At 44.0% G+C, this 25,595-nt stretch overlaps 1 protein-coding gene across 5 annotated transcripts in view; it reads left to right on the top strand.

Moving 5' to 3' along the window:
* Positions 1-25,595, top strand: part of tacc1 (transforming, acidic coiled-coil containing protein 1) — a 175,082-nt gene that overhangs the window by 92,186 nt on the left and 57,301 nt on the right. For 3 of the 5 annotated variants that reach the window (XM_060856720.1, XM_060856717.1, XM_060856719.1), the window contains exon 3: positions 23,790-24,957. In XM_060856720.1, the coding sequence (XP_060712703.1) occupies positions 23,790-24,957 (1,168 nt within the window). The remainder of the gene's footprint in view (positions 1-23,789; positions 24,958-25,595) is intronic. The other 2 variants (XM_060856721.1, XM_060856718.1) reach the window with 1 other exon arrangement.

Genomic DNA, 25,595 nt, shown 5'->3' with positions numbered 1-25,595 from the left:
TGTGTGTGTGTGTGTGTGTGTGTGTCTGCACACTATTTGGACTCCTCTCCCCAAAGGCAGCAGCAGTTTTCCTGTTGGTGTCCAGTCGGCTGCCCGGGAGGTGGGGTGGTGGGGCAGGGGGAGGGGGGAGTGGAATGTAAGTGGGGGCAGACAGAGAGATGGGGGGAGGGTGGTGGGTGGGGCAGATGGGACGTGGTTGGAGGGGGGAGGGGGGAGGGGGGTGTCGCACATGGTGTGCTGCTGCCTATTCTTCTGAACAGGGGGTGGACTTTGCAAGTGCTTGCTGTGTCAACCCAATTGAACTGAATGGGGAAATGCTGGAAGCTTCAGCAATGTTGCAGGCCCCTTACACACAAGTGTGTGCCTGCTCAGAAATAAACCCTGAGACAGAGAGAGGGGGCAAAGCAGGGCAGAGTGAGGGAAAAGAAAACTTCACAAAACTCCAAACCCCAGAGGAGAAGCTTTGAATCAATTATCCCAATGAAATAACGCCCACCTGTCTTGTTCGGATAATTGAGGTTCCTCTGTATATCTTTCCCTTCTCACCCTCAACTTATGCCCTCTTGTCTTGTACTCCCCCACTCCAGGGAAAAAAACCTTGTGTGTTTATCCACTCCATACCCCTCATGATTTTATAAAACTCTAGAAGGTCACCCCTCAGCCTCCAATGCTCCAGGGAAAAGAGCAAAAGTTGAACACTTTTTTTCTTGTTTTCATTTTTCTGCTGTTTGTATTCTGTGGTTTGGTTTGTTTTTCTGGGTTGTAAGACGGTGCTTTTGCACTATTTTGGAAGAAAATACATGCGGCCATAAGTAATTGAAATCAAACCAAATCAAGTCAGAATTTCTGGACCGGGTAGAAACCTTTGCTCCTAAATGGTGCAGTGAACCTTTCACTGGGACTCCAGTCCTGCAGCTGTGAATTACTGCTGCCCCTTTCACTGAACAGACATACAATCAAGTGACGAGAACCAATCGGGGTGCTCAAAATGTGAGATTAAACTAAGAGCCCTGAACTGGTTTTCACCTCCTGAGCATCCATCTCATCACTGTGAAATAGATGGCTGTACTGAGAACATTACATATTGTACAGGATTGCTGGCAGTGATTAATAACCATTCCAACACTGTTAGGGAGCAGGAGAATAGCCACAAGAAGCAGGGGAAGTGGTTATCCCTTCTCATACTAATGAGCTTGTTGTGAACACCATTGGTTATCTCATTTAGCAATTAGTCAGGTAAGTATGAGACAGAGACACTTGCATCTGGATTCAAATGCAAGGTTGGTGATGTGTCAGATGCTTCGTAATGAATTTACATGCGTACTTGCCTCCTGGATTGAGCTGGTAGTGTTTCCTCTTTGGTGAGGGAAGATGAAAATTTGTGACCTTTTGTGGGTTCAGGTTTGTTCTCGGGTGAAGCAAGCTTTGTTTATTATGCAGGGACAAGTGCTGGATGATCCCATTGAGTGCTGAGTTCAGTGTGTGCATTGTTGACCAGAGTCCCAGAAAGGCCTATCTGGAAAATAGCTCAGCAGTTCCCTGGAGAACAGGAGTGTGTAGACTGTATCATTTTTTGCTCTCTGGTGGTTTAGTGGTCAGTGTTTTCCTGGTGCCAGCGACTGCCACATCTCCTGTTGATGTGTTTTTATTTTAACAATGTGAAGCTCATTGCTGTCGATACAGTAAGATGGGACTGTCATTTGTACTGAATCCTTTATAACCCCATAGTATCTCATTGCTTTAAAACCATTCCGTACTTTAAGTGTTGTTTCTGTTTATAACTAAGGAAACCTAGCAGCCAAATTGTGTGCAGCAAGACCCCACAAAACCCCATGATAATGATGGGCTAATATATTTTCATAATGTTGACTGAGGCTAAACATTTCAAAGAACGCTGGGTTGGGAGCAGAGAGTACTCAATGTAATGCCATATTATCTTTCACAGCTTTCATTTGTGTGCAGTAATCACCTTTTGGTTTTAATATCTCATCTGTATCGCTGGCGCAGTACTCCATCAGTACAGTAAGTAAATCAAGTACAGCAATGTAGCTATTTTTAAAAAGAGAGCCCACTTGGGAGAATGAAGAAGCTGTGTAGCATGAAGTTTTGTGTGAACAGTATACGGTGGTGAAGTGACCTAAAATTACATTCAGAACCTTTCACTGAACCTCCGGAGGTTTGAAACATCATTTCTGCAAGTTGTTGGGAATCTCGGTTTGTCTACAGATTTTATGTGCGTCACTGAGTAATTCCATTCGCAAAGCTGAGTCGACCTCTGAAACCAACATTGTTCAAGCTGAAGAGTAGCACAGCCAAGTCTGGTTGAGAGGCAGCACAAATTGCCCAGCACAACAGGCCTGAAATGTTGGACCTTGGCCATCAGAGTGACTTAGTGAAGGGTCTCTGGGGTAATGTGATACAGTAGCAGGCTTGCTGGTCAATTTGTCTTGAGGACAAGGGGTCACAAGCAAGTCCAAGTGGTAATTTGGAGAGACAAGCTAAGTGTGCTGTAGATTTGAATCTGCATCAAAGAATCAGTGATTTCCAGTCTGTGCCTCTTCACTCCAATTATATGGCAACTGTGCTTGAGCATCGGATTTGGAAATAATTATGATATATCCAACAAGGATGCCTGTTTCCCAATGGGTTATTGTAAAACCACAGGGTGAACTCCAGCTGAGTGAACATCAAAATAACAATGACCTTTGGTCAGAAAGATTCCAGTTGCACTCACTCATGAGTGCAGTTTTCAGATTTTGCTTCCTTACTATGTGTTTGTGTGTGTCTGAGTGCATGTGCTTGGAGGATATATGAATATGTAAACAGGAAATGCTGAGAGGAGCGCTTTCAGTTAACTGCTCTCGTGTGTCAAGCCTTTTTTAAAAAAGGTATCTTATTTTGCAGCTGGATTTGTCACTGCCAGGTTAGCTTAAGTGGCACTTGGTGGGTGAAGTAACTTGCAGAGTGGTGGTGCCCTTGCATGAGAGAACTTAATTCAGTGGTTCCCCTAAGTCATGCCTTGGCCTGGATTCAATTTCACTGATGAGAAATGTGTGCGCTGGAAAAGCACAGCAGATCAAGCAGCATCCAAGGAGCAGGAGAGTCAATGTTTCAGGCATAAGTTCCTCATCACATTCCCGATGAAGGTCTTATGCCCAAATTGTTGACTCTCCTGCCGTGCTTTTCCAGTGCCACACTTTTCAACTCTGACTTTCCAGTACACTGCAGTCCTCACTTTCTCCCAATTTCACTGATGTTTGGACTTATCACGTGTGGTGATGATGGTCTTGGTTTCTTCGTTCAGCTTTGGCCCAGGCTGCTGGGTTTAACCAGGTCCCTTTCCCTTCTCCCTTTACTGAAGGGGGGTGGGGGTGGGGGTGGCGTGGTGGCGTAGTAACAGAAGCCGGCCAGCATGGAAAAATTTCAGTTCGAACGTAGAGGAAAATTGGGTATCGCCGTCTTGGAACTACTCTTCTCCAGCAAGTGTGTCCAGCCAGCAAGATCAGGGATCAGAATCACAAGCCCATATGCAGTACCCAGACCCAGCCCATGTTCCCCAATCCAAACTTGGCAGTACCAGGAGCCAGTGTCTGAGCCACAATATCCACACTGTGTCGCACTGAAAATGGTCAAAGCACCTTCATGGAACATGTCTGTGGTAGAGGGAGACAAGTACTCGGCTTGTAAGAGGTTGTCTATAAAATGGAGTTGAGACCACAACCCAACCAGCCATAATATTATTTAATCAAGGAGCAGCTTGAAGGACCGAGTGGCCTGCTCCTCCTTATTCATATGTTTATGACAAACCGTGAATATTAAGATTACAATGCAGAGGAATGGGATTGTGGGCGACATGGCAGTTTTGGTCAGTAATTGGCTTGCTGAAGGAAAACAGAGGGTTGTAGCTGATGGAACGTGTTCATCTTGGTGTCCAGTTAGTAATGGTGTACTGCAAGGGTCCACTGTTGTTTGTCACTTTTATAAATGACCTGGATGAGGGCTTAAAAGGGTGGGTTCGTAAATTTGCAGACAACACTAAAGTCGGTGGAGTTGTGGATAGTGACAAAGGGATGTAGTAGGTTGCAGAGAGACATTGATAGGATGCAGAGCTGGGCTCAGAGGTGGCAAATGGAGTTTAATGTGGACAAGTTTGAGGTGATACACTTTGGACAGAGTAATCGGAATGCAAAGTACTGAGCTAATGGTAAGACTCTTGAGAGTGCAGATGAGCAGAGAGATCTTGGTGTCCATGTACACAGATCCCTGAAAGTTGCCACCCAGATTGACAGGGTTGTTAAAAAGGCATACAGTGTTTTGGCCTTTATTAATAGAGGGATTGAGTTCTAGAACCAGGAGGTTATGCTGCAGCTGTCCAAAACTCTGATACGACCACACTTGGAGTATTGTGTCCAGTTCTGGTCACCGCATTATAAGAGGGATGTGGAAGCTTTGGAAAGGGTGCTGAGGAGATTTACTAGGATGTTGCCTGGTATGGAAGGAATGTCTTACAAGGAAAGGCTGAGGGCCTTGAGGCTGTTCTTGTTAGAGAGAAGAAGATTGAGAGGTGACTTAATAGAGACATAAAAGATAATCAGAGGGTTAGATAGGGTGGACAGGGAGAGCCTTTTTCCAAGTATGGGGACTGCAAACACGAGGGGACCCAATTTTAAAGTGAGGGGAGATAGGTATAAGACAGATGTCAGAGGTAGTTTCTTTACTCAGAGTAGTGAGGGTATGGAATGCTTTGCCTACAACGGTAGTAGATTAGTCAAGTTTAAGTGCATTTAAGTCACCATTGGACAGGCATATGGATACACAAGGAATAGTGTAGGTGGGATGGGCTTCAGATTACTATGACAGGGCGGTGCAACATTGAGGGCCGAAGGGCCTGTACTGCACTGTAATATTCTAATAAGCTGCACTGTTAAACATTATGAATATGCGAACATGCAAGGTTAAAAATACATGAATTGTAAGAGCTTTTTAAACTCCTGTTAAGCTTTGATCAAGATTGTGATATGATTGCTACCTCCAGTACTGCTTTTAAAGATTACTGCTGCTGTAATCTTCTGTCGTGTTTGTACTGTGGGAGTGTTGCCATGACCAAGACCTCAATGTTTATCACCAGAATAATATTTTGGGGTGTTTCTTTCAGTAAATCGTTTTATCAGATCTGCTATATTTTCAATGCTTTAGTTTCCTTGATATGCTACTGAACAGAACTGAGGTGTGTGTGTGTGTGTGTGCGTGCGCGCGTGATAGATGTTTCCTGTGAATAAACTTTCCAAAAAGCACTCCAAATGTGATCAGTCTCCCTTTTGTTTTGATGCTGACTATTATTGAAGAAAGGGTACATTCACTTCTCAGTGATCTACACCTTGGACACCTAACTGGATTTTTGACCATCTTCACCTGACATTAGCAGCTTCCGAATGGCAATGCCACCTTGAAACATCGGGAGAGCTGGCCATTGGAGCTGGTGCCATTTTAAGAAAGCAAATCTTAGCAGGACTACTACACTTAATGGGGAGGTCCGAGGGAGTGTTGCTGAACAAAGAGATCTTGGCATGCAGATTCACAGCTCCTAGAAAGTGGAATCGCAGGTGGATAGGATCGTGAGGAAGGCATTTGGTATGCTTTCCTTTATTGGTCAGAGTATTGAGTACAGGAGTTGGGCAGTCATGTTGCAGCTGTACAGGACAGTTAGACTAGTCCTTGCTGTATATTTTATAACATCAAGGCCTTCACTAGCTACAATTAGCTTGTATTCCAGTATTTAGTATTATTGGACAATAAATGGTATTATTTTGAAGTCTCAGCTCGAAGATACATCTTGACTTTGCCCTCTCCTTGATAGGCCTATTTTGAATCATCAAGCCACATGGTAAAAGACACATGACAAAAGTAGACATTCCAGCTTTGACCAGGGTTCCTGTCCCACATGACCAGTTCCCTCTAGATTAAACTGGCAGCTGATAGTCATTGTCTTCACTGCTTTGGGGCGAAAGGCCACAGCTCATGTTGTGCAATGAAATGGTCCATGCCTCTGAGCCAGGAGGTTTCAAATACCATCTGCTCCCAGGAGTGCGTAATGACATCTCTAAATGGGAAGAATGGCTACTATTGAAGAGACCAAAATGGGAAAGGGTCAGAAGAGCATGGAAAGGCAATCAAAAAGCTTGTCTTGTTCATCTCTCTGAACAGAAACTGTCCCATTGGAAGATGCAACTCCTTACACAAGTCTGCTTCAGATCAGTGATGATCTCCACACACGGAAATAATAGTGACAAAATTGAAACTCACCGGTGTGAGGATTTACGTGTGAACTAAAAGAAAATACAAGATTCTGTGCTTGTTAAGTATCACAACAATTGGAAACAATTTGGGTTTACAAACTGTTGACAATACGTTTTGTTTCCTTGAGTGCTAATCACACTTGCAGATTTTATTGTTTAGAGAACAAACAGTGCTGGAAATATTCAGTAGGTTAGACAGCATCAGTTGACAGAATAAGCAAGCTGATATTTCAGGTTGATAACCTTGTGGATATCGGAAGGTTCTCCAAACCCATGGCTCCATCATCCTCAGTTGCACCAAATATTTAACGTTTCCCCATTTTCAGGGGTGGCATTCAAGCCTTGGCCCACAGGACCCTGAAACCAAATGAATTTCCTGGTTATGTGCAGTTACATTTCTTTGTCTGCTGTAAATCCTGCTCTCAGTCACAGACAAAGGCTGTGCTATTTCTGTCTTAATTACTGTAAAATAGAAGCCTTTTCATCTCATGATGTCGTAAAATGAAACCCATGATAATGTTACAATCTTTACGATATACAAGACAAAGAACTGAAGCTGAGACATAAGGATACTCGGTCGGTGTAATTATCAGAAAGCTTCCTGTTCCATTAAATTGAGACCAATGTTGCCTTTATATTTACACTTTTTTGTGAGTATTGGATGTCACTATCGAGCAAGCATTTCTGATTTTGTCAGTATGTTTGGGGCAGTCATTTGACACACAGGTACTTCCCTTATACAGCAATCAGATAAACCGGATCATGTGTTTTCAGGGAAGGGTAGGTGTTGGTGAGGATGCTGGGGAAGCATGAGTGCTGTCAGACAATTTACACTGACCTGAGCGGGCCGATGGGAACTTAGGTTCATGTTGTAGCCAAAAGATGGCACCTTTTGACCATGTAGCACTCCTTCGGTATTGCACAGAAGTGTCAACTGAGACTTGGTGCTCAAGTCTTTGGATTGGACTTAAGTCCACAATCATCTCACTTGAAGGTGAGGGTGCTTGCCACAGTGTGCTGTAACTGAGAACAAAACCAAGAAAGAAGAGAACTTGACCAGGCTCAGTTCTTCAGTCAAAAGGTTGTGTATTTTAAGTCATTAAGCGTACTGAAGAACATTTTTCCATGATTGGGATCATTTGAGAATGTGTAGCTGAGGTTGAGGTTCCTAGTTCTTATGTTCTTTGTAGCTGTCTTGCTGGTGGGCTTCCCAAGATGAGCAACTGGTGTGTGTCGTAATGCCAACTGATCTGTCTGCTTACTTGGTCACTTCCCTCCCTTTTCCAAAGTATGTATACCAGCTCATCGTTCTATGCGGAATGAAAGGTTGGTCATGGCTTCAATCCATTTGAGACCCATGATTCCACCTTGCAGGATGTCCCCTTCATGGTTCATACACTGAGAAATGTCACATGTTGGGAGGAAGGAAAGAGGAAACTGACTGTGTCGCTGTCTGATTCCTGCTCAGTTCACCAGCTTGTTTATTTGATAGTTTAAGTGGTGTTGTGTTGGAAAGAAAATGCTTTAATCAGCCAAACCTTGCAGGTGGAGAATCCAAACTGGCTGCGAGTTATGTTGCACACTATGTTGTCTCAGGGTTGGAAATGAATGTTCCTGCTTTGAGTTGACCGAGGTATGGTAACGGTGTCCTGGCACTTGCAGCAAGGCACACGAACCTACCTTTCCCACTTTCAAGCTTCAAGAGTCAACGGTGGGCATTGAGTAAAGTGAATGGAGAGGAAGTTTTCAAGCAGCGTTGAAAATTTTCATCTGGATTATCTGAAGGGATGAATCAAAATTGCCTTCAAGCTGCATCCTATACACTGTTGTAACATGCAGGCTGAGAAGAGCTGAGAACCTCACCAAAGTAGCAGCTGAATAAATAATCTATGTAGCATCCCATACCAGCACTTGGAATGCCTATTCCCAAGTCTGCAAAATAGCTTTCAGCCTGTTACCTACCCACTGCACAGTACATATATTAGCACGTATAATGAAGCCAATGCATTAGTTATGCTGAATAATTGACATTTCAATTGAATTAATAGGGATACATTTCAGCAGACTACCAGCTACTGACCAAACCCACTTCACATGGCAGTGTTGCTTCCTTAGTAGTTCAGTTGAGAATGGATCAATCACTATCACTTATACATACAAGGATCTGAATTTTTCACATCTGTCTTGGGAGGGTGGGGTTGGAGAGAGCAGGAAGGTTCTGGTTGTGTCAAGATGTGGGTAAGGATGGGAATAGGCTGTCAGAATTCAAATTGTGAGAATTCCAATGATCGTATTTGAGTTTTGTTGAGAAACAATACATTTTGTTGAATGTTTTTATCCTGTATTCATCAGGACCTGCAAGCAGTAGCAGTGTGAAAGGAAAACATTTTAAATTGTATGGGGAAAAAAAAAGTGTTTTCCTGGTTGGTTGGATCCTGATGGATAGAAATTATCTAGACAAACAGTCAAGTCCAATTCCTCATAAGTTGAGCAATATTCTGTGCCCGTTTAACGTTCATTGTAAAACCTGTGGGGCCTGAATCTGCAAGAAGAGTAGGTGTCCACTTTGAAAACAGTCTTTAAACTTAGACCAGGATTTAAGAAATACATTTGAGGAAAATTTTCTAAAAGTTTGCAATATTGTGACTGCCTGTCATTATGCTGAAGACTTAATTAAGACGTAGCTTCCAAGATTGTGTGTGTGTGTGTGTGTGAGAGAGAATATACGAGTAAAAAATGAGGTCTGCAGATGCTGGAGATCACAGCTGCAAATGTGTTGCTGGTCAAAGCACAGCAGGTTAGGCAGCATCTCAGGAATAGAGAATTCGACGTTTCGAGCATGAGCCCTTCATCAGGATGAAGGGCTCATGCTCGAAACGTCGAATTCTCTATTCCTGAGATGCTGCCTAACCTGCTGTGCTTTGACCAGCAACACATTTGCAGCTGAGAGAGAATATATACATGTTGGGAAGGGCGTGCTACCCAGCCTGTTTCTGAAAGTGATGTGAATTTGACATAGTGAAGAGTGTCAGTTTTTTTGTGAGGCAAATTACTTCTTCAGAATGTAAGTGATTGGGTTATTGATTGAAAGGTGTTGCCTTTTCCTTTGTCTACCTCATGCTGTCAGAATCAACTGCAAGATGGACAGCTGAGCTTCACTGAAATCTCCTGGGACATAAGATATTTCAGATGTTGGATGCAGAGATCAAGGAGTCAAATAAGTACAGCTTTTCAGAACTGACCTCAGGAATTGTGGCAGTCACTCTGTAGAATGAAGCCAGGTTATTAACTCAGTGCTAGATCATTGGTGATATGGATGCAAACAGCATGCTACTCTGGGAGATTAATAAGGTCTCTCACACACAGTCAAAAGAGTGTGCATTCCAACACCGTTGCTGCTGTGATTCCAACAACTGAGTTCCCTGAGTAATTTCAGGGATTTCACATGGACAATCAGTCCCTTGATGCACTTCTGTGAAGGATTGAAAGCATAACATCGAAGACAAGACAGTGTGCATGCAGCAGAATGAGCACCCTGCTTCAGAACTTGGTGTGTCCTCATTAGCAGGTTGATTGTATACTGCCCAAGCTGGCATTTGTTGACCCCTACAGTGAGAGAAGAGAGGAAAAGTACACCCGTGAATGCCCCTTTGTTTATGTTAAACGGAGGAGCCTGATGAATAAAGTTAGAACTTGCTTATTTTTTCAAACACCATGACTGGTCAACAGGTAGGCTGACCTTTTGAAATATCATGCTGCTTATGTACTTTTCGGCTGTCATCGACCATGACCAAGTTGTCACGATCTCGCTGAAAAGAACATAGACATTCTCCTTGTGGTGGGGTTGGTTCCTCCGGATGCTGTGGTTTCATCCCATTGGCAAAAGATGTGCAGATCAGGTGGATTAATTGTGCCAAATTGCCATGTAGTGTCCAGAAATATGCAGCTGAGAGGATGAGCCATGGGGAACGTGAAGTTACAGGGATAGGGTAAGGAGATGCGTCTGGGTGGGATGCTCATTGAGTCCACACTGATGCTCCAATGGGCTGAATGGCCTGCTTCCACATCGTAGATACTCTATGATTCTGGGCTGGTTGCCTGGATGTTAAGACAGCAATGATCACACTGAATGTTTCATTCATTCAGAAAGGTGTTAGAAATTATTCATTTTTCCTCATCTATTTTAATTAAGTGCAGGCTTAGCCATCAATGTCCACGTCCCATGAACAAATAAAATAAAATTCAGGAGATTCTCTGTTTCATTGCAGAAACTAGCAGAGTGTGAAAGAAAAGGGAGAGATTGATTATCAATCTGAATTGTTCTGATGCTTTACGGCAGATGGCAAAATTGCAAAAGTTTCCTCTCAGCCGGAGCAGTGAAATCGTCGATTGCCCTTGAGGTGGTCTTGGGGAGCTTTCACTTGAACGGTTGAAGTCCTTTGGGGTATACAGATATCCACAGTGCTGTTAGCAGGCATTTTTCAGAAATTTGACTCGGTGACAATAGAGGTGTGTTTGGCCGTATCATAACACTCCTTCCATAGTCATCAAGTGAGCCTCTGTCACAGGGGTAGGGACACCGTCACTGCACCACATGGGGGAAATGGGACTTGAAATCACAACCTGCCAACAGAACATTGCAAATGCCAAGAACCCCAGGAAGTGGTGTTCTGGAAGAAATGCAAAGGCCTAATTGGAACCGAGAAGAAAGCAGCTGACCCTAACTTGACAACATGACATTCTGCCCTTTTGTTGAGCAGGGGTCTTCACCAGCATTAACATTCCCTTTTCTGTGACATGAAATAAAATCAATGACACAGATGGGTGGCACGGTGGCTCAGTGGTTAGCACTGTTGCCTCACAGCACCAGGGACCCAGGTTCAATTCCAGCCTCGGGCAAACTGTCTGTGTGGAGTTTGCACATTCTCCCTGTGACTGCGTGGGTTTCCTCTGGGTGCTCCGGTTTCATCCCACAGTCCAAAGATGTGCAGGTCAGATGAATTGGCCATGCTAAATAGTGTTAGGTGCATTAGTTAGAGGGAAATGGGTCTGGGTGGGCTACTCTTCGGAGGGTTGGTGTGGACTGGTTGGGCCGAAGGGCCTGTTTCCATACTGTAGGGTAGGTAATCTAATCTAATCTCAGGTTTGTTGATAGGATTCACTTTCCAAGATGTTCAATCTGGATATTTTTGAACCAACCTGTTCAAGGTCATTATTGCACACGGGAGGGTCTTGAACTCAGGAATATTAATACAATGGCAGGGCACTAACTACCATTACACCATGAGAGCCCCAAAACTTATCCAATCAATGTTTTTCCTCAGGCAAGCAGAACTTAAAATGCATCTCACCCGCCCAGGTCTAATTTGTAATTTTCTGCAAATGTGCTGGCTGTGAGTAATGATCCCTGATTTGTCAAAAATCCAAGTTCACATTGTCTGAGAATTCAGTCTTGCTGGCATTACGTTGTCATGCCTTCGACATTGCATTACTATGATTATTGGACAGTTCAGAAGAAAATGAGCAGAAAACAAATGGTGCTTGTGTCTCTGCAATGTTAGATGGTTTTGAGCTGTCTTACTAGCTCCAGTTCCCTCTCCTCTGCTAGGTTTTCCTGTAATGTAGAGTAGCATTTAAGAGGACAATGGGCTAGCAGACAATCTGCTCCCCGAGGCTTATCAATGAAGTCTTGTCATTGGTCATGTATAAGTAATTAGGAAGACTGTGTGTTTTGGGAGAGCACCACTGAATTTGCTGCATTTATGCAGTGATGGATACATGGGCCCTTCCATCATTCTGCATTATGTTCTTGGCAAGGAGAGATTAGTGGAGCTTTTGCAACGATACATTTCAAATTGGTTCCTGAATTTAAAAAAAAACTTGTCTGTTTCTGGTTTTAGATATTTGTCTGCTTTTCTCAGTAACACATCGCCATCCCAGAACAACAGAGTAAGGTGCCAGATAAGAAGGGAACTACTTTTACACTTGTGTCTATATGTGAGTGAGCATGAATAATGGAAGTGTCTTTTTCCTGCTGTCAGGGTGGGTACTATTTGTTGACCCTTGTTCAGCCAAGCAGGCTCACTGGCTGGATGTTCTGATAAAGCAGTCCCTCTGAACTGATGACTGATGCACTGAGTTGTATCGTGTTGCTAGTTTTGTCTCCTAAACAGTTTTGTCTGGAATACCCACTCTTGGCAGGAGATGAACTGACCATCTGAGCTTTCAGACTGAAGGGCAGATTCCAAAGAAGCAAGGCTCAGTCACTAAACTCTAACCTCTTCTTGTTCCATTTGATGTGATTCTCCCAGTGTAATTATCCAATTGTCATTATTCTTCCTTTCACAAGTGATGCAATGGTCCAGTTCTGCAATCATCCATGCAATCCACTGCACTATTTATAGCTTTTGGATTCAGAACATGTTTGAGGCTCAGCCAATACAATCTGGTTCATACTAAGCCCATACTCCTGCACTCATGCGCCTGTTAGCCGGCTGTCAGGAAGCAGATTATCAAAAGCTGTACACTTAAAATTCAGGAACAGCAGATTAGAGTTTGAGGGAAAGTACATCTTTTCCCAAGTTACCTTGGTAAGGGTTATTCTTGTGAAAGGTGCTATGAAATAAAATGAGTGATGTCAGGAAGATGGAAAAGACTTTTAAATATATTACATGCATCACAACCTCTGGAGATTGCCAAGTGTCTCATAGCCAATGGAAGTGCTTTGAAAATACAGTCCATGTTGTATTGTAGGGAATGCAGCAGTCAGTTTGTAGCTAACCAGCTCCTACCAATGCAATTGCATTGATCTGTTTCAGTTGTCTTGATTGATTGGCCACTTCACTGAGGTGATCCCTGCTGTTCTTGTTTGAAATAATGTCATTGGATCTCCTGAGAGGGCAAATGTGGCCTCAGTTTAAGATCCCACTCAAAACTCAGCACCACCAGCAGTTGGGACTAAACTGGAGGAAGCCGAGATTCCTGTACTCTTGTTTTTTTTGGAGTGAAGTTCACGTTTGTCTTTTCAATCAGAGGTCAAGGTATTACCAACTGAACCATGACTGACACTTCTTGCACGTGTGTGACAGATGTTGGGATTTTGCACCAACTGTTCTTCATAGAGGTGGATGGGTTACGGGAACTTGGTGCCTGATGTCGGGGTATTTTGTGTGGAGACATCCCAGGTCCATTAAAGTGTTATTCTGCAACACTTTTCTCTTCCATCCCCTTCGTGTTTAAATGTAGTGGAAGATTAGATTCTGAGTTTGATCTGTTCATCCATTTGCACAGCATTCAAAACCTGGCCTGGTTTCATGCTGTTTATGAAATGTCTTTGAGACTTCTGCTGTGATGTATGTTCAAACTTGCTTATCTTATAGTGGATGCACATAGGCTGTTTGATTCATTATTGTCAATGCAAAATCATTTTTACTTTTCTGTGAATGTTTGCTGATTGCCGTCTCATTGAGACAGATCCGAAAGGGGTTTCTCAGGCCTCTCGACAATCAGAAAATTAATTTTCGGTGCCGATGTTCCTGCTCATAAGTAAGACTAAATCATACAAGCCAAGTGAAAGTTTGAATGATGCAAATAATGGGGCCATGTTTCTGTAGTGCAGTGGCAGTGTTCTTACTGCTGGACTAGGAGGTCTGGGAATCCTTCCCACTCTTCCAGAGGTGTGTCTTAACATCCTTCAGCAGAATGTTAAGAAAATATCAAAGTATGGAGAGATTGCTACAAAATAATTGGAGGTTTGCTTTCTCTAAGTCATGCATACAGCAGAAAAGGTTAGATTTTAAAATATGAAGAAGTGGCATTGCAGAGTTAGGTGTATTGCAGGTGCTGATGCAAACGATAACTCGTGATTTCTGAGTCAGATTTTTAAGTCTTTACAATCACCATTTTTGTGTATTCCTAAGTACTGCACAGCCACAATTCCCACTAAGCCCTTTTGATTTGTTTACCTTGTTGGTTCACTGCTTAAGCTGAAGGTTGTAAACTTCCAATAATCTGACTGTCCTGTGGGGTCACTCATTGCATGAAGGTCATTGGATCACTTATCAGGGATTTGGGTCTGATGAATTGGTCAAATTATAGCCAAATAGGAAGATTTATTGAGCATCAAGTGTGACATGACAAGCAATTCACATTGCTGTAGAGGTTCTTCTTCAGGTGTTGTTTCTGGACAGGCCAGTGCGCAAATTCCTGGACTTGATTAGGGGAGGCAATAGCCTTGTGGTATTATTACAAGACTATTAATCCAGAGATCCTGACAATGTTCCAGGCGCATAGTTTTCAATCCCACTGCGGCAGATGGTAAAATTTGCATTTGATTAAAATCCAAAATTAAGAGTCTAATGATGACCATCAACCCATTGTCAACTGTCAAGAAAAACCTATCTGGTTCATTGAAGTCCTTCAGGGAAGGAAATTCATCATGCTTACCTGGTCTGGCCTAGATCCACAGCCATGTGATTGACTCTCAACTGCCCTCTTTCCCTCATCCCATCAATGATTTTTTTAAAAAAATCTCCTTGTAGGCTTCTCAACCTTGTGTGTGTTTTTTTTTCAGCATTCTGTAATCTGCTCAGACCTTTTGGACTTGGCTGATCACAGCTGAATCCAGATGAGCACAGGACATTGCTGATGAAGGGCTTTTGCCCAAAGTATCGATTTTCCTGCTCCTCGGATGCTGCCTGACCTGCTGTGCTTTTTCAGCGCTACTCTAATCTCCAGCATCTGCAGTGCCCACTTTCACCTAACCACAGCTGAGGACAACCCCTTCCATTTGGATCATTCTTTTCTTCACTACAAGCCTCTTGGATTTTGCTCTTTGCTTTTATCCACAAATAATTAATCCTCTCAGTTCACAAATCTTTTGGAGTCAATTCTGCAGTTTTGAGGGCAAGCCATTGATCTTGAATTGGTTCCTCCCATCTGGTATTACCAACTAAGATATAATGTAGCTAATTAACTTGGCTCTCACACAGCCAGAAGTTCTTGGAGTGGATGTTGGGGAGAGATGGTTCACCTGCTCTTTGACCACGCTAACTGAAATCCCACCCCCCACCCCCCCACCCCCCGCTCCCCCCCCCCCCCCCCCCCAGCAGCAAGTCCCAGCTGAGTCCAGTCTGATGGCCCAGTCTGTCTTCAGTTGTAGTCACTTCTGGGACTGTGGTCAGTCCCAAGAGTCATGGATGCTGAAGTCGATGTAAACCCAGGGATTTTGGGCCAGTCCTTTTGATGGACCACAGGGGTAGGGGATTATGCAGACCATGGTTTAGAGGCGTTGTCGGGGGATTTGGGGCTAGGGTTGTTCCCTCGATGGGCAGAGGAGCCTTTCCTTCTCAAAGAAGGTGTCTTGATCATCTGTTTCACCTGGTCCTCCCACTGCCCTTTTCGAGAGAGTTGTTCAGACACGTTATGACCCACCTCTGGAGCAGGTGGGACTTGAATCTTTTTTCTGCAATGTAAAACCCAGCACATATCCTTGTCGTCTTCAGTTCTGAATAAGAGTCATATTGGACTTGAAACATGAGCTCCATCTGTCTCTGTACAGGTGCTGCCAGATCTGCTGAGTTTCTCTCAGACTGCCTGTTTTTTTTGTTTCAGATCTTCACGATGTACATATACTTTGCTTTTATTCTGTTTTGAATGGGGCGGGGGGGGGGGGGGTTCTCGTCTGACTGTCATAACGTGTAGGAATCATTATCACAGCTAGTGGTGTGACTGAACATGATCTTACTCTCCCTCACAACCTTGTGATAAGATGAAGCCACAGTAAGATGTTTCTTAAATGGAGCTAATTTTATCATTGCTTCTGGACGATGGCAAGAACATCACTATTACATGAGCACAGCCCGATATTAAAGTGCAGAATTAAAACTACGTGCTTTAACTTCCTGACAAATTGTAATTCTGCAGCATGATTTTCTCACACCACTTAACCTGAGCTTCATCGCAACAGGCCTTTAGTCAATCTTGTACTAGCTGCATTAGCCAGCGTTCCATTGGGCTTGAGAGAGGGAAGGGGTGGATTGAATTCCTGGGATAGTGTGTGTCTGTTTCATACAGATGGGGAGCTCATTACTTGCTGGGTAAGACACATGTGGCAGAATTTACATGGAATTCTGCACTGCCCTGATTTCCAGCTCAGTGACGTGTCACCTCAACATTTGCCTCTCCAGGATCCTTCCTTGAAATGCATCAGCAACAGCCCTCCACTAAATCTACTCAGTCATCTCATTCAAATAAAATTGGTTGCAAAGCATTTGGAAGAATTTACAAATTGAAAACAAAAAGCACGGATGTTCTGATAAACTTGGTTCCTGCGACTCATTTCTCCTCTCTCACATCAGCGCCTGTGACACATTCTGACAGCTGTCTCAACATCTTGGGACCTAATCTCACCCCCTCCCAGTTAGCTTATAATCTTTACCCCTGCCAAACAACTGGTCACAACTTGAACTGAAAAAGATGACTCACATTTCCAGTAGCCCTTACAGCCCTTGATTCAAGTATGTGTGTAGGAGTTAATCTCCAGGACTTGATTCATTTAAATATTGGCTGAAAATGTGTTGCTGGAAAAGTGCAGCAGGTCAGGCAGCATCCAAGGAGCAGGAGAATCTACGTTTCAGGCATGAGCCCTTCTTCAGGAATGAGGAGAGTGTGCCAAGCAGGCTAAGATAAAAGGTAGGGAGGAGGGACTTGGGGGAGGGGCGTTGGAAATGCGATAGGTGGAAGGAGGTTAAGGTGAGGATGATAGGCTGGAGTGGAGGTTGGGGAAGAGAGGTCAGGAAGAAGATTACAAGTTAGGAAGGCTGTGTTGAGTTCAAGGGTTGGGACTGAGACAAGGTGGGGGGAGGGGAAATGAGGAAACTGGAGAAATCTGAGTTCATCCCTTGTGATTGAAGGGTTCCTAGGCGGAAGATGAGGTGCACTTGCTCCAACCGTCATGTTGCTCTGGTCTGGCGATGGAGGAGTCCAAGGACCTGCATGTCCTTGGTGGAGTGGGAGGGGGAGTTGAAGTGTTGAGGCACAGGGTGGTTGGGTTGGTCGGTCCGGGTGTCCCAGAGGGTCCTCATTTAAATACTGGTCTGCCTCTGAGCATTGAAGTTGCTCAAAGTTTCCTCATCACTCACCAAGAGTAAATGCTCAGTGATTGCTGCTATTCCTCTCCCTTTCTCCGAGCTCACCCCCCACATCCCACCACCCTCTCTTTAATGTATCCTTTATTCCAGAATCAGAGATGTGAAATACACACACTTCAGACCACTGTCTGTGTAATTGGTAATTCGTGGATTTGACCGTCCAGGAGAAATGATCTCTTTCTTTTCGGTGACAGTTATTCTGGAATGGTGAAAGACATTCGCTGAGAGACATATGTCTGCGAAATGATAAAAAGTGGAGTTATTGGTGGGAACTTAATTTCAGAAGACTGTTTGGACTAAATACAAGTTTCCCAGAGCTTGGAACCTCACTTGAAAGCAAGTGAAAGGGAAGTTAGTTGATTTGTTTAAATGCAATTTGCTATTTCTACAAGATTTGCACGGCTGACTGAGAATTTTGGTTACACAATGGCAAGAGGATTTTGCCTCTGGATTCATTCCTCCCATCCACCAGCCAGGTCGTACCCACTACCTGTGTTCACCTATCACTACTTCACCACCCTGCCCCTCTCCCTCACCAAACCTCCCTCCCTCCCAGACTTTATCTGCAGCTCCCCCTAACTCCACCTCCATTCCTGAAGAAAGGTTGTATCCAAACCGTTGACTTCTCCACTTGCTGATGTTTCCTGGCTTGCTGTGTTCTTCCAGCCTCCTGCCTGTCTACTGTGGAGATTGACTGACTAGGAGAAAGTGAGGACTGAGATGCTGGAGATCAGATTCCGAACATGTGGCACTGGAAAAGCGCAGAAGGTCAGGCAGCTTCCGAGAAGTAGGAGAGTCGACGTTTCAGGCACAAGCCCTTCGTCAAGCATGTTGCGGGTGGGGGAGATGTCCAAGGGGGCTGAGAGATAAATGGGAGGGGGTGGGGCATGCAGGGAAGATAGCTAGGAAGCTAGATAGATAGATGAAGATGGTGGGTGATGGTGATAGGTTGGATCGGTTAGGTGTGAAGGAAGATGGACAGGTAGGACATTTCAAGAGGGCTGTGCCGAGTTGGAGGGTTGGATCTGGGACAAGTGATGGGGAGCTGAGGAAACTGGTGAAACATCAATGTGGTCTTTTCTACATTGGGGAGATAGGATGCCAGCTTGCAGAGCATTTCAGGGAACATCTCTGGGACACACACTAAACAACCGCACTGCCCTGTGGCCGAACACTTCAATTCTCCCTCCCAATCTGCCAAGGACATGCAAATCCTGGGCCACCTCCACCGCCAGATCCTAGCCACCCAACTACTGGAGGAAGAACACCTCATTTTCCACCATGGGACCCAAATGGGATCAACATTTGACTTCTCCAGTTTCCTCATCTGCCCTCCCCCCATCTTAACCCAGATCCAACCCTCCAACTCGGTACTCCCTCTTAAACTGTCCATCTTCCTTCCCACTGATCTGCTCCACCCTCCACTCTGATCAATCACCATCACCCCCACTTGCATCTGCCTTCCTAGCTACCTTCACCCCCCCGCCCCTTTACCCCCCACCCCCCCATTTATCTCTCAGACCCCGTCACCCTCTCATTCCTGACAAAGGGCTTATGCCTAAAATGTTGATTCTTCTCCTCAGATGCTGCCTGACCTGCTGTGATTTTCCAGCAATATACCTATTTACTCTGGAACAGGCACTGCTGTGTGTGCTCGGGCAGAGAGTTCAGTTCCATTGAACTGAGATTCTTCATTTGGCTTTTCTCCAGCTTTTGAGCACGAATCTGCACCTGGAACATGAACTTATTTGCTCTCTGTGCAACAGTTCGTCAGAAGGAGGTGCACAGAAACTCTGACTGCTCATAGTATCTGAAGTGAAGAGTTAACCTTTGGCCTGCTTAGTCCAAAATTCAATTGCTTCTGTGCTATTGGATGGACAGACCTGGCCTTTTCAGCTTATTTTAACCTTGTTGTACTGCAATATACTTAAAATGCAGTATTAAAAATACATGCTTTAAGTTCCTGACAAATCATAATTCTGCAGCATGATTTTCTCACACCACGGACTCTGAATTTCATCCCACCGGGGCTTTAGTCTTTCTTGTACTAGCTGCGTTAGCCAGCGTTCCATTGGGTTTTAGAGAGGGAAGGGGTGGTTTGAATTCCTGGGATGGTGTGCAACTTCCCCACTGTGCTTGTTTCGTACAGATGGGAAGCTCATTATGTACAGCATTTGCTGGGTAAGACATATGAGGCAGAATTTACCTGGAATTCTGCACTGCCCTGATTTCCAGCTCAGTGACGTGTCACCTCAACATGAAGGTTAAACTTATAATGGCTTGATTGAAAATCTCAAGAGTCAAACCCCTTTTTAGCTCCTTGAAGACAGAGTTCATCCACAAAATCAGTGCAAAGGAATTCTGGCAGCACTATTCGCACTTTCACAAGACACATCAGGCAGTGTCCCAGTTGAAAAACCCTGAGGTCTCCTGTTTAACATTAAGATAAGAATCTTTTGCTTGCAGAGGGTCTTGTACTTTCAGAACCCTCTTAGTCTGAGACTGGTGGATGTGGAGACAGAGAAATACATTTCTAATGCAAGAGTGGGTTGATTATTAACGACCTGGGAGGGTCCATGGATATCTGTGAGGAGGTGGAAATGTGGAGTTACGGCTATGATCGATCAGCTGCTATCTTATGAAATGGCAGGGCAGGCTATAGGGGCTGAATGTTCCACTCCAGCTCCAAATATTATTATCATTACCCTTTACAGTATCACAAAACACTGCTACTAAAGCAATTTTTCTCAAACAGTGTGACAAAGGTGAGGTGTAATCCCCTGACAAATTAACAGCTATCTTTAGAGTTGTGTCTCTGTGTCTGTATGGTTTAGCATATTATGGAACAGAAGGTAAACTGAAACTAAGCTCTCTTGTTTTGAAACTTCATCCACAAAGGCAATTGAAAGCTTGCACTCTGTAAATCACTGCACATCAAAGTGAAAGAAATGGAGGTTGATATTTGCAACTGTGTTAGGATTAAAATAAGGCAAGCTCTGACTGAGTGGATTTACTCCAGGATCAGAGCTGAGCAATTCACATTTCAGGGAAGCTTCATTCATGGTATACAATGCAAAGTGAATTCCCAATACCCATGATGCAATGCAAGAGCCAAGCCAAGGTCAGGAACATGCTGGCAAGAAGGTGGACAGAAACTAGGATCATCTGCTGCTCAATTCCGAGCAGCCAAAACGTTGGATAAAGTCGCGTGACTAGCCACGAACAGGTAAAATCAAATGAACTCTAAGGACCGTGTCATGTTATGTCAAGGTTTTGATGCTGACCGTGTGAGAATATTCTGGTGATTAGCAATTGAAATTGTTCACAATATATCTCACACATACATTACATTGTTTTAGTAGACGTAAAACTCCAACTTTGAGAACTTTGAGCCGATTGCAAACCCAACAGCAGAAATGAGACACCCAGTTTAGTTTCACAGAAGAATCATAGAATCCCTGCAGTGTGGAAACAGGCCATTTGGCCCATCAAGTCCACACCGACCCTCTGAAGAATAACCCTCTCAAACCCATTCTTCTACTCATATTACTCTTCATTTACCCCTGACTAATGCACCTAACCTACACATCCTTGAACACTATGGACAATTTAGCATGACCCATTCACCTAACCTGCACACCTTTGGACTGTGAGAGGAAACCTGCGCAGACTCTGGGAGAATGTGCACACTCCACACAGAGTCACCCGAGGGTGGGATCGAACCCGGGTCCCTGATGCTGTGGGGCAGCAGTCCGAACCACAGAGCCACCGTTGAGTGCTTTCTTGCCAGTTGTGGCACTTAAAAGCATCAATCGGGCATGAGCAGTTCTGGGTACCACGTCAGAAAGGATATTTTACCTCGGGGGGGGGGGGGGGGCATGGATTTTCCCGATTTCTAAGACCTCCAGGTAAAATTGAAGACACTAGACTAAATAGGGTGGTATTTGTCAAATATAGACTGTTTAAGTGATGATGAACAAAGCATTGCAGGATATTACGGAAAACAGAAATAAAAGCCATGTTTCAGGAATGAGATTCAGAAACCTGTTCATGCACAGAGTGGCACAAGTTTGAAATTCTTCTGCATATGGTATTTGATGTCAAGTACATGGTACATTTTGAAGCTGTGATTGACTTGAGTTTTGTTCTCCAAGGCTATGAAGGGACAGAGGACAAATTGAACATTTGGAATTTAGTCACAGTTCTGCTGTGGTCTCAATAAATGGCAATACTGTGAACGGCTTCCTCCCGTTCCTGCATTGTATTGCTCTGTACCTGACTGTAGAATGATCATTGTTGTTGGTGTTCACTTTTCGCTTCATAAAGGCTGAGAATGTGGGGACAATAGACCATTACGCTCAGAATTATTGTTGAGTGTGGAGAAACATTCAATTTCTACTCATACGTTCCTATTTAACATTGAAATATAGACCCATGAACATCAATATTCTGTTCAGATTATCCTTGGCCTTTGGGTAATGATTGGCATTTAAGCTTGACCTTGATCAAGCACAAATCTTTTGTGGTTTCAAACCAGCCTCTCAAGTGAAAGAGCTTTCATTTTGTTACCTTGAAATTATAATTAGCAACATTAATAATAGAAAAGTTGAGGAATGCAAGGAGATTTAAACAGTCTTTTCCTCCCATTAACTTGGTGCTTTTGCACTTGCTGTGGAACCCTGTTCCAGGAGCACAACAAACTTGGAAGTCATGGGGAATGGGCAGGGATTACTTCCCCTTTAAAGGAATATTATGCCTTACATGACAATCAAGCTGTCATTCGATTTTTATCTAAATCAAGCACTTGAGCTCTTCTTGAGGGATACAGGAATGGCTAATCATAAATGTCTTTAATTTCTTTACAATAATAATGGTGCAAAACCAGCTGGCCATTATTTAACTTTTTTTTATCTATATATATATATATAAAATGAAATATGTGAGTTGCAATTCACACTCTTCGCTGTATGGCTTTTATTTCATAAATTTCAACTTGCCTTACTAATAATTGTCAAATCTTGAATGATTTTTAAGAGTCCAGTGGAATTATCCAACCACATTTTCAAGTAGACCCTCATCCAGCACCTGCCTTGCATCTATTAAAATGAAGTGGCAGATTGGTTTTCCAGGATTCTTCACAGCAGTACTCTGCACCAATAGCTGTAAAAGGATTTCCATGACCATCTGTGACAAATGCACTGTTAGTGAATTATTGATCTGGAGGCAGTGTGGTGGATTCTGTGACCAGCACCATTAAAAGCACACTTTTGTGCATATTGATGAACCCCTTGCTTTTATGTTGTAGTTTTGACCACGCTTATAACTTCCTATCAGCTCTGAAATGTAAACTTGTATTTGCTGTTGTGCGAATAGTGGTTTGTTTGGCTTTGGTTGTGGCATATGTTGTCAGCTGTGTTGCTGATGGGATCCCATGAAGCATCTTCTGGATAGGATATGGTAAGTTTGATTTGAAGCAAACCTTTATTTTCAAATTGCTGGTTGTTAAATCTTACCTAGGCTTGAGGAGGAGTGCTATTTTACTTGGGTTGGGGGCTGGGCTACTGTGCTCAGGTCTCAGTCTGGGGATCCATATAGCATTTACTTGAGAAAGCCCATGACTTCTGTGCATTGTCTGGTTTTTCCAGTAACTGTACAAACACATTCCTGCCCTCATGTTCCTGTGCGCTCTTCATTTACCGTGCATGACGCTCCTTGCAACTATTTGTGTCTCTCAGATCTGCAGGGTTCTTCCTTGCTCTGTATTGACTATTCTTCCACGTGGTGTATATGCGTCCAAGTTTGCTGGCCAAGCAGAGGTGATGGTAACATGCTTTGCTTTGGCTTTCGACGTATCTGCTGTGGAACAGAAGCTCTTTCTGTGGAGGGAGCTATGTGCCTGAGGCTTTTCCCCTGCTGCAAGGAGGTGCTTGGGCTCACCTTGCAGATCCCTCAGTGAGGTAAATGAGGTCAGTTAGGCTCACCAGGGACATGGCTGACCAACTGGCTGCACATCGTGCCTCCTGAAGCCTCATGAAACTGATTGAAATACAGTCTTAATGAGATTAGAAACAGTGCATCTTTGCCTTTGTTTATTTTATAACGTGTCTGATTCTTTTCATTTAAGCAGTGACCAGTTGATTCTTGGGCTGAAATGTTTGGGTAAATCAGTGTGCATTGAATGATTGATTGATCTGTTCAATCTGTTGTTTAGCTGGGCAGCTTGATGAAACTGCAAAGCCTGGGCAAATTGGACAAGCTCTTTCTGCTGATATTTAAGTTGCTGTATCCCAGTCATTGATACTTTTGTTCTCTTTTCCATTGACCACATGACCTTTGCCTGCAGTAGACTTGCACCCTGAAGACGAACAGTTGTTAGCAGAATCGCCACTGCCTCTAAAGAGCCCGGCTGAGAGTCGCACATTGCTGGAGTCAACCCAGGATCATGCTTCACATAGCATCAAGCCTCGTGATCGAGTAGGACTTGGTATCACTGACAGTACAGCTTCAGCCCACACCATCAGTGCCAGTCGGTGCTCTGAGGTACAAAACGCTCTGGAAGTTAAGGAAACTGCAGATGAAGTAAGAACAGGCAGAGATTGTCCACCAATTTCCCTCACACGTTCCTTGCTGCTGCCAGACAGCACATCAGAAAACCTGGGGACCAGTGTCCAAGGAAGAGAGATGACTGTGCCTGAGGAAGAAGTACCAGCCATGGACCAAAAGGCAGAGGCCTTGGATATACAGACTCTACCTGGTATCACCGAGTCAAAAAAGGCAAAACCTCCTGTCCTGGAAGTTGAGACTGTGGACGGTGGGGCATCAGTAAAAGATAGTGTCGTAATGAAAAGGACATCAGGCTGTAATTCTGACCCGAGTGATTTTCCTGAGATTAAGAACCTTTCTAACACGGGAATGTCAGGGATTCAACCATCGCCCCCGGTTCACGGACAGCCCTCTCTCTCAGCGAATGCAGCAGATGTGGATGAGCCGGGACCACAAGAAGAACACAAAGACTTAGCACTGAAGCTGGAGTTTGACTTCTCAGAAGATAAGGAAAATGCAGAGGGGAGGGTGCCAGTGCCAAGGAAAGTGGGTAAAAAGCCTGGCAGCATGTCCAGTGGGAAGAAACAAAGAACAGCAGTCTTGAAGGCCAGTGCTTCTGAAGAAAAAGACATCACTCCCACCACCAACTTTGATGACATTCCCATTCCAAACAAGTCCTACAATTTGGATTCTACCAAGTGGGATGATCCCAATTTCAACCCATTCGGCAGCTCCTCTCATCTCCAGAACTCTCCCACGCAGCCAAAGGCCTCGTATACATTTGATCCTGATTGCTTGGATTCAATTGACCCTTTCAAGCCCACCAAAACGTTAGCCAACACATTGGAGCCCCCTGCTCCCTTGGAGCCAGAGACTGCCAGGACTGAACAGCCCACTGTGGAGGGAGCACCCGATGTGGGGAAAGCGGCACAAGAGTCACCCAAGAAGAACAAGCCCCGAGTGATAACGTGAGTTTTGCTAATGTAATATCTTTAACTCACTAACTGTCTCTTTGTCATGTAGCAATGCTGCAGCACACAGTGAGAAGTCATTTTTGTAAACTTTGAGGGTTGGTAAAATTCAAACCATCCATTTTGTTCAGAAGTCAGTCCGGTCAACAATTTACTGTGGAAGACTTTATTTTCTTTGTAATGCTTTGCTCTTCCCTTACACTATTTGCTAACATCACAGAGATCAAACAATTTCAGCCTCAACCCTCGGTCTTCCAAATCATTTTGTGCATTTGTGAGCCAGACACCTCAAACTCTTGAACTGTCGGGCTCTGAGAGAGGCCATTAAATCCACAGCGTGTGTGCCTGCAAGAGAAACTCTACCCCCATGTGATAGACTCAAACATTAATGTGAAATCTATCACTCCTCAGGGCTCAGTTTCAGAGTTTTATTTCCAATTACGTAAATGTCACCTGCTTTTGAACATAAATGCTAAAACCAGTCCTGATGCATGTCCGGGGAGGGAGGGGGAAGTAAACAATTATAGTTTCATTAAGTATTTAATCATCTGTCTGGACATTGCATTGCGATAAGTGGCTTCAAACAATGAGAGTTTTGGGAAAATGAGCCTCAGTGTTTAGTGCAGTAATCTGAC

This window comes from Hemiscyllium ocellatum, chromosome 48 (genome assembly GCF_020745735.1).
Source record: "Hemiscyllium ocellatum isolate sHemOce1 chromosome 48, sHemOce1.pat.X.cur, whole genome shotgun sequence".
Taxonomy (NCBI): domain Eukaryota; kingdom Metazoa; phylum Chordata; class Chondrichthyes; order Orectolobiformes; family Hemiscylliidae; genus Hemiscyllium; species Hemiscyllium ocellatum.
The sequence above is the reverse complement of the archived record's forward strand: the minus strand, read 5'-3'. Positions and strand labels throughout refer to the sequence as shown.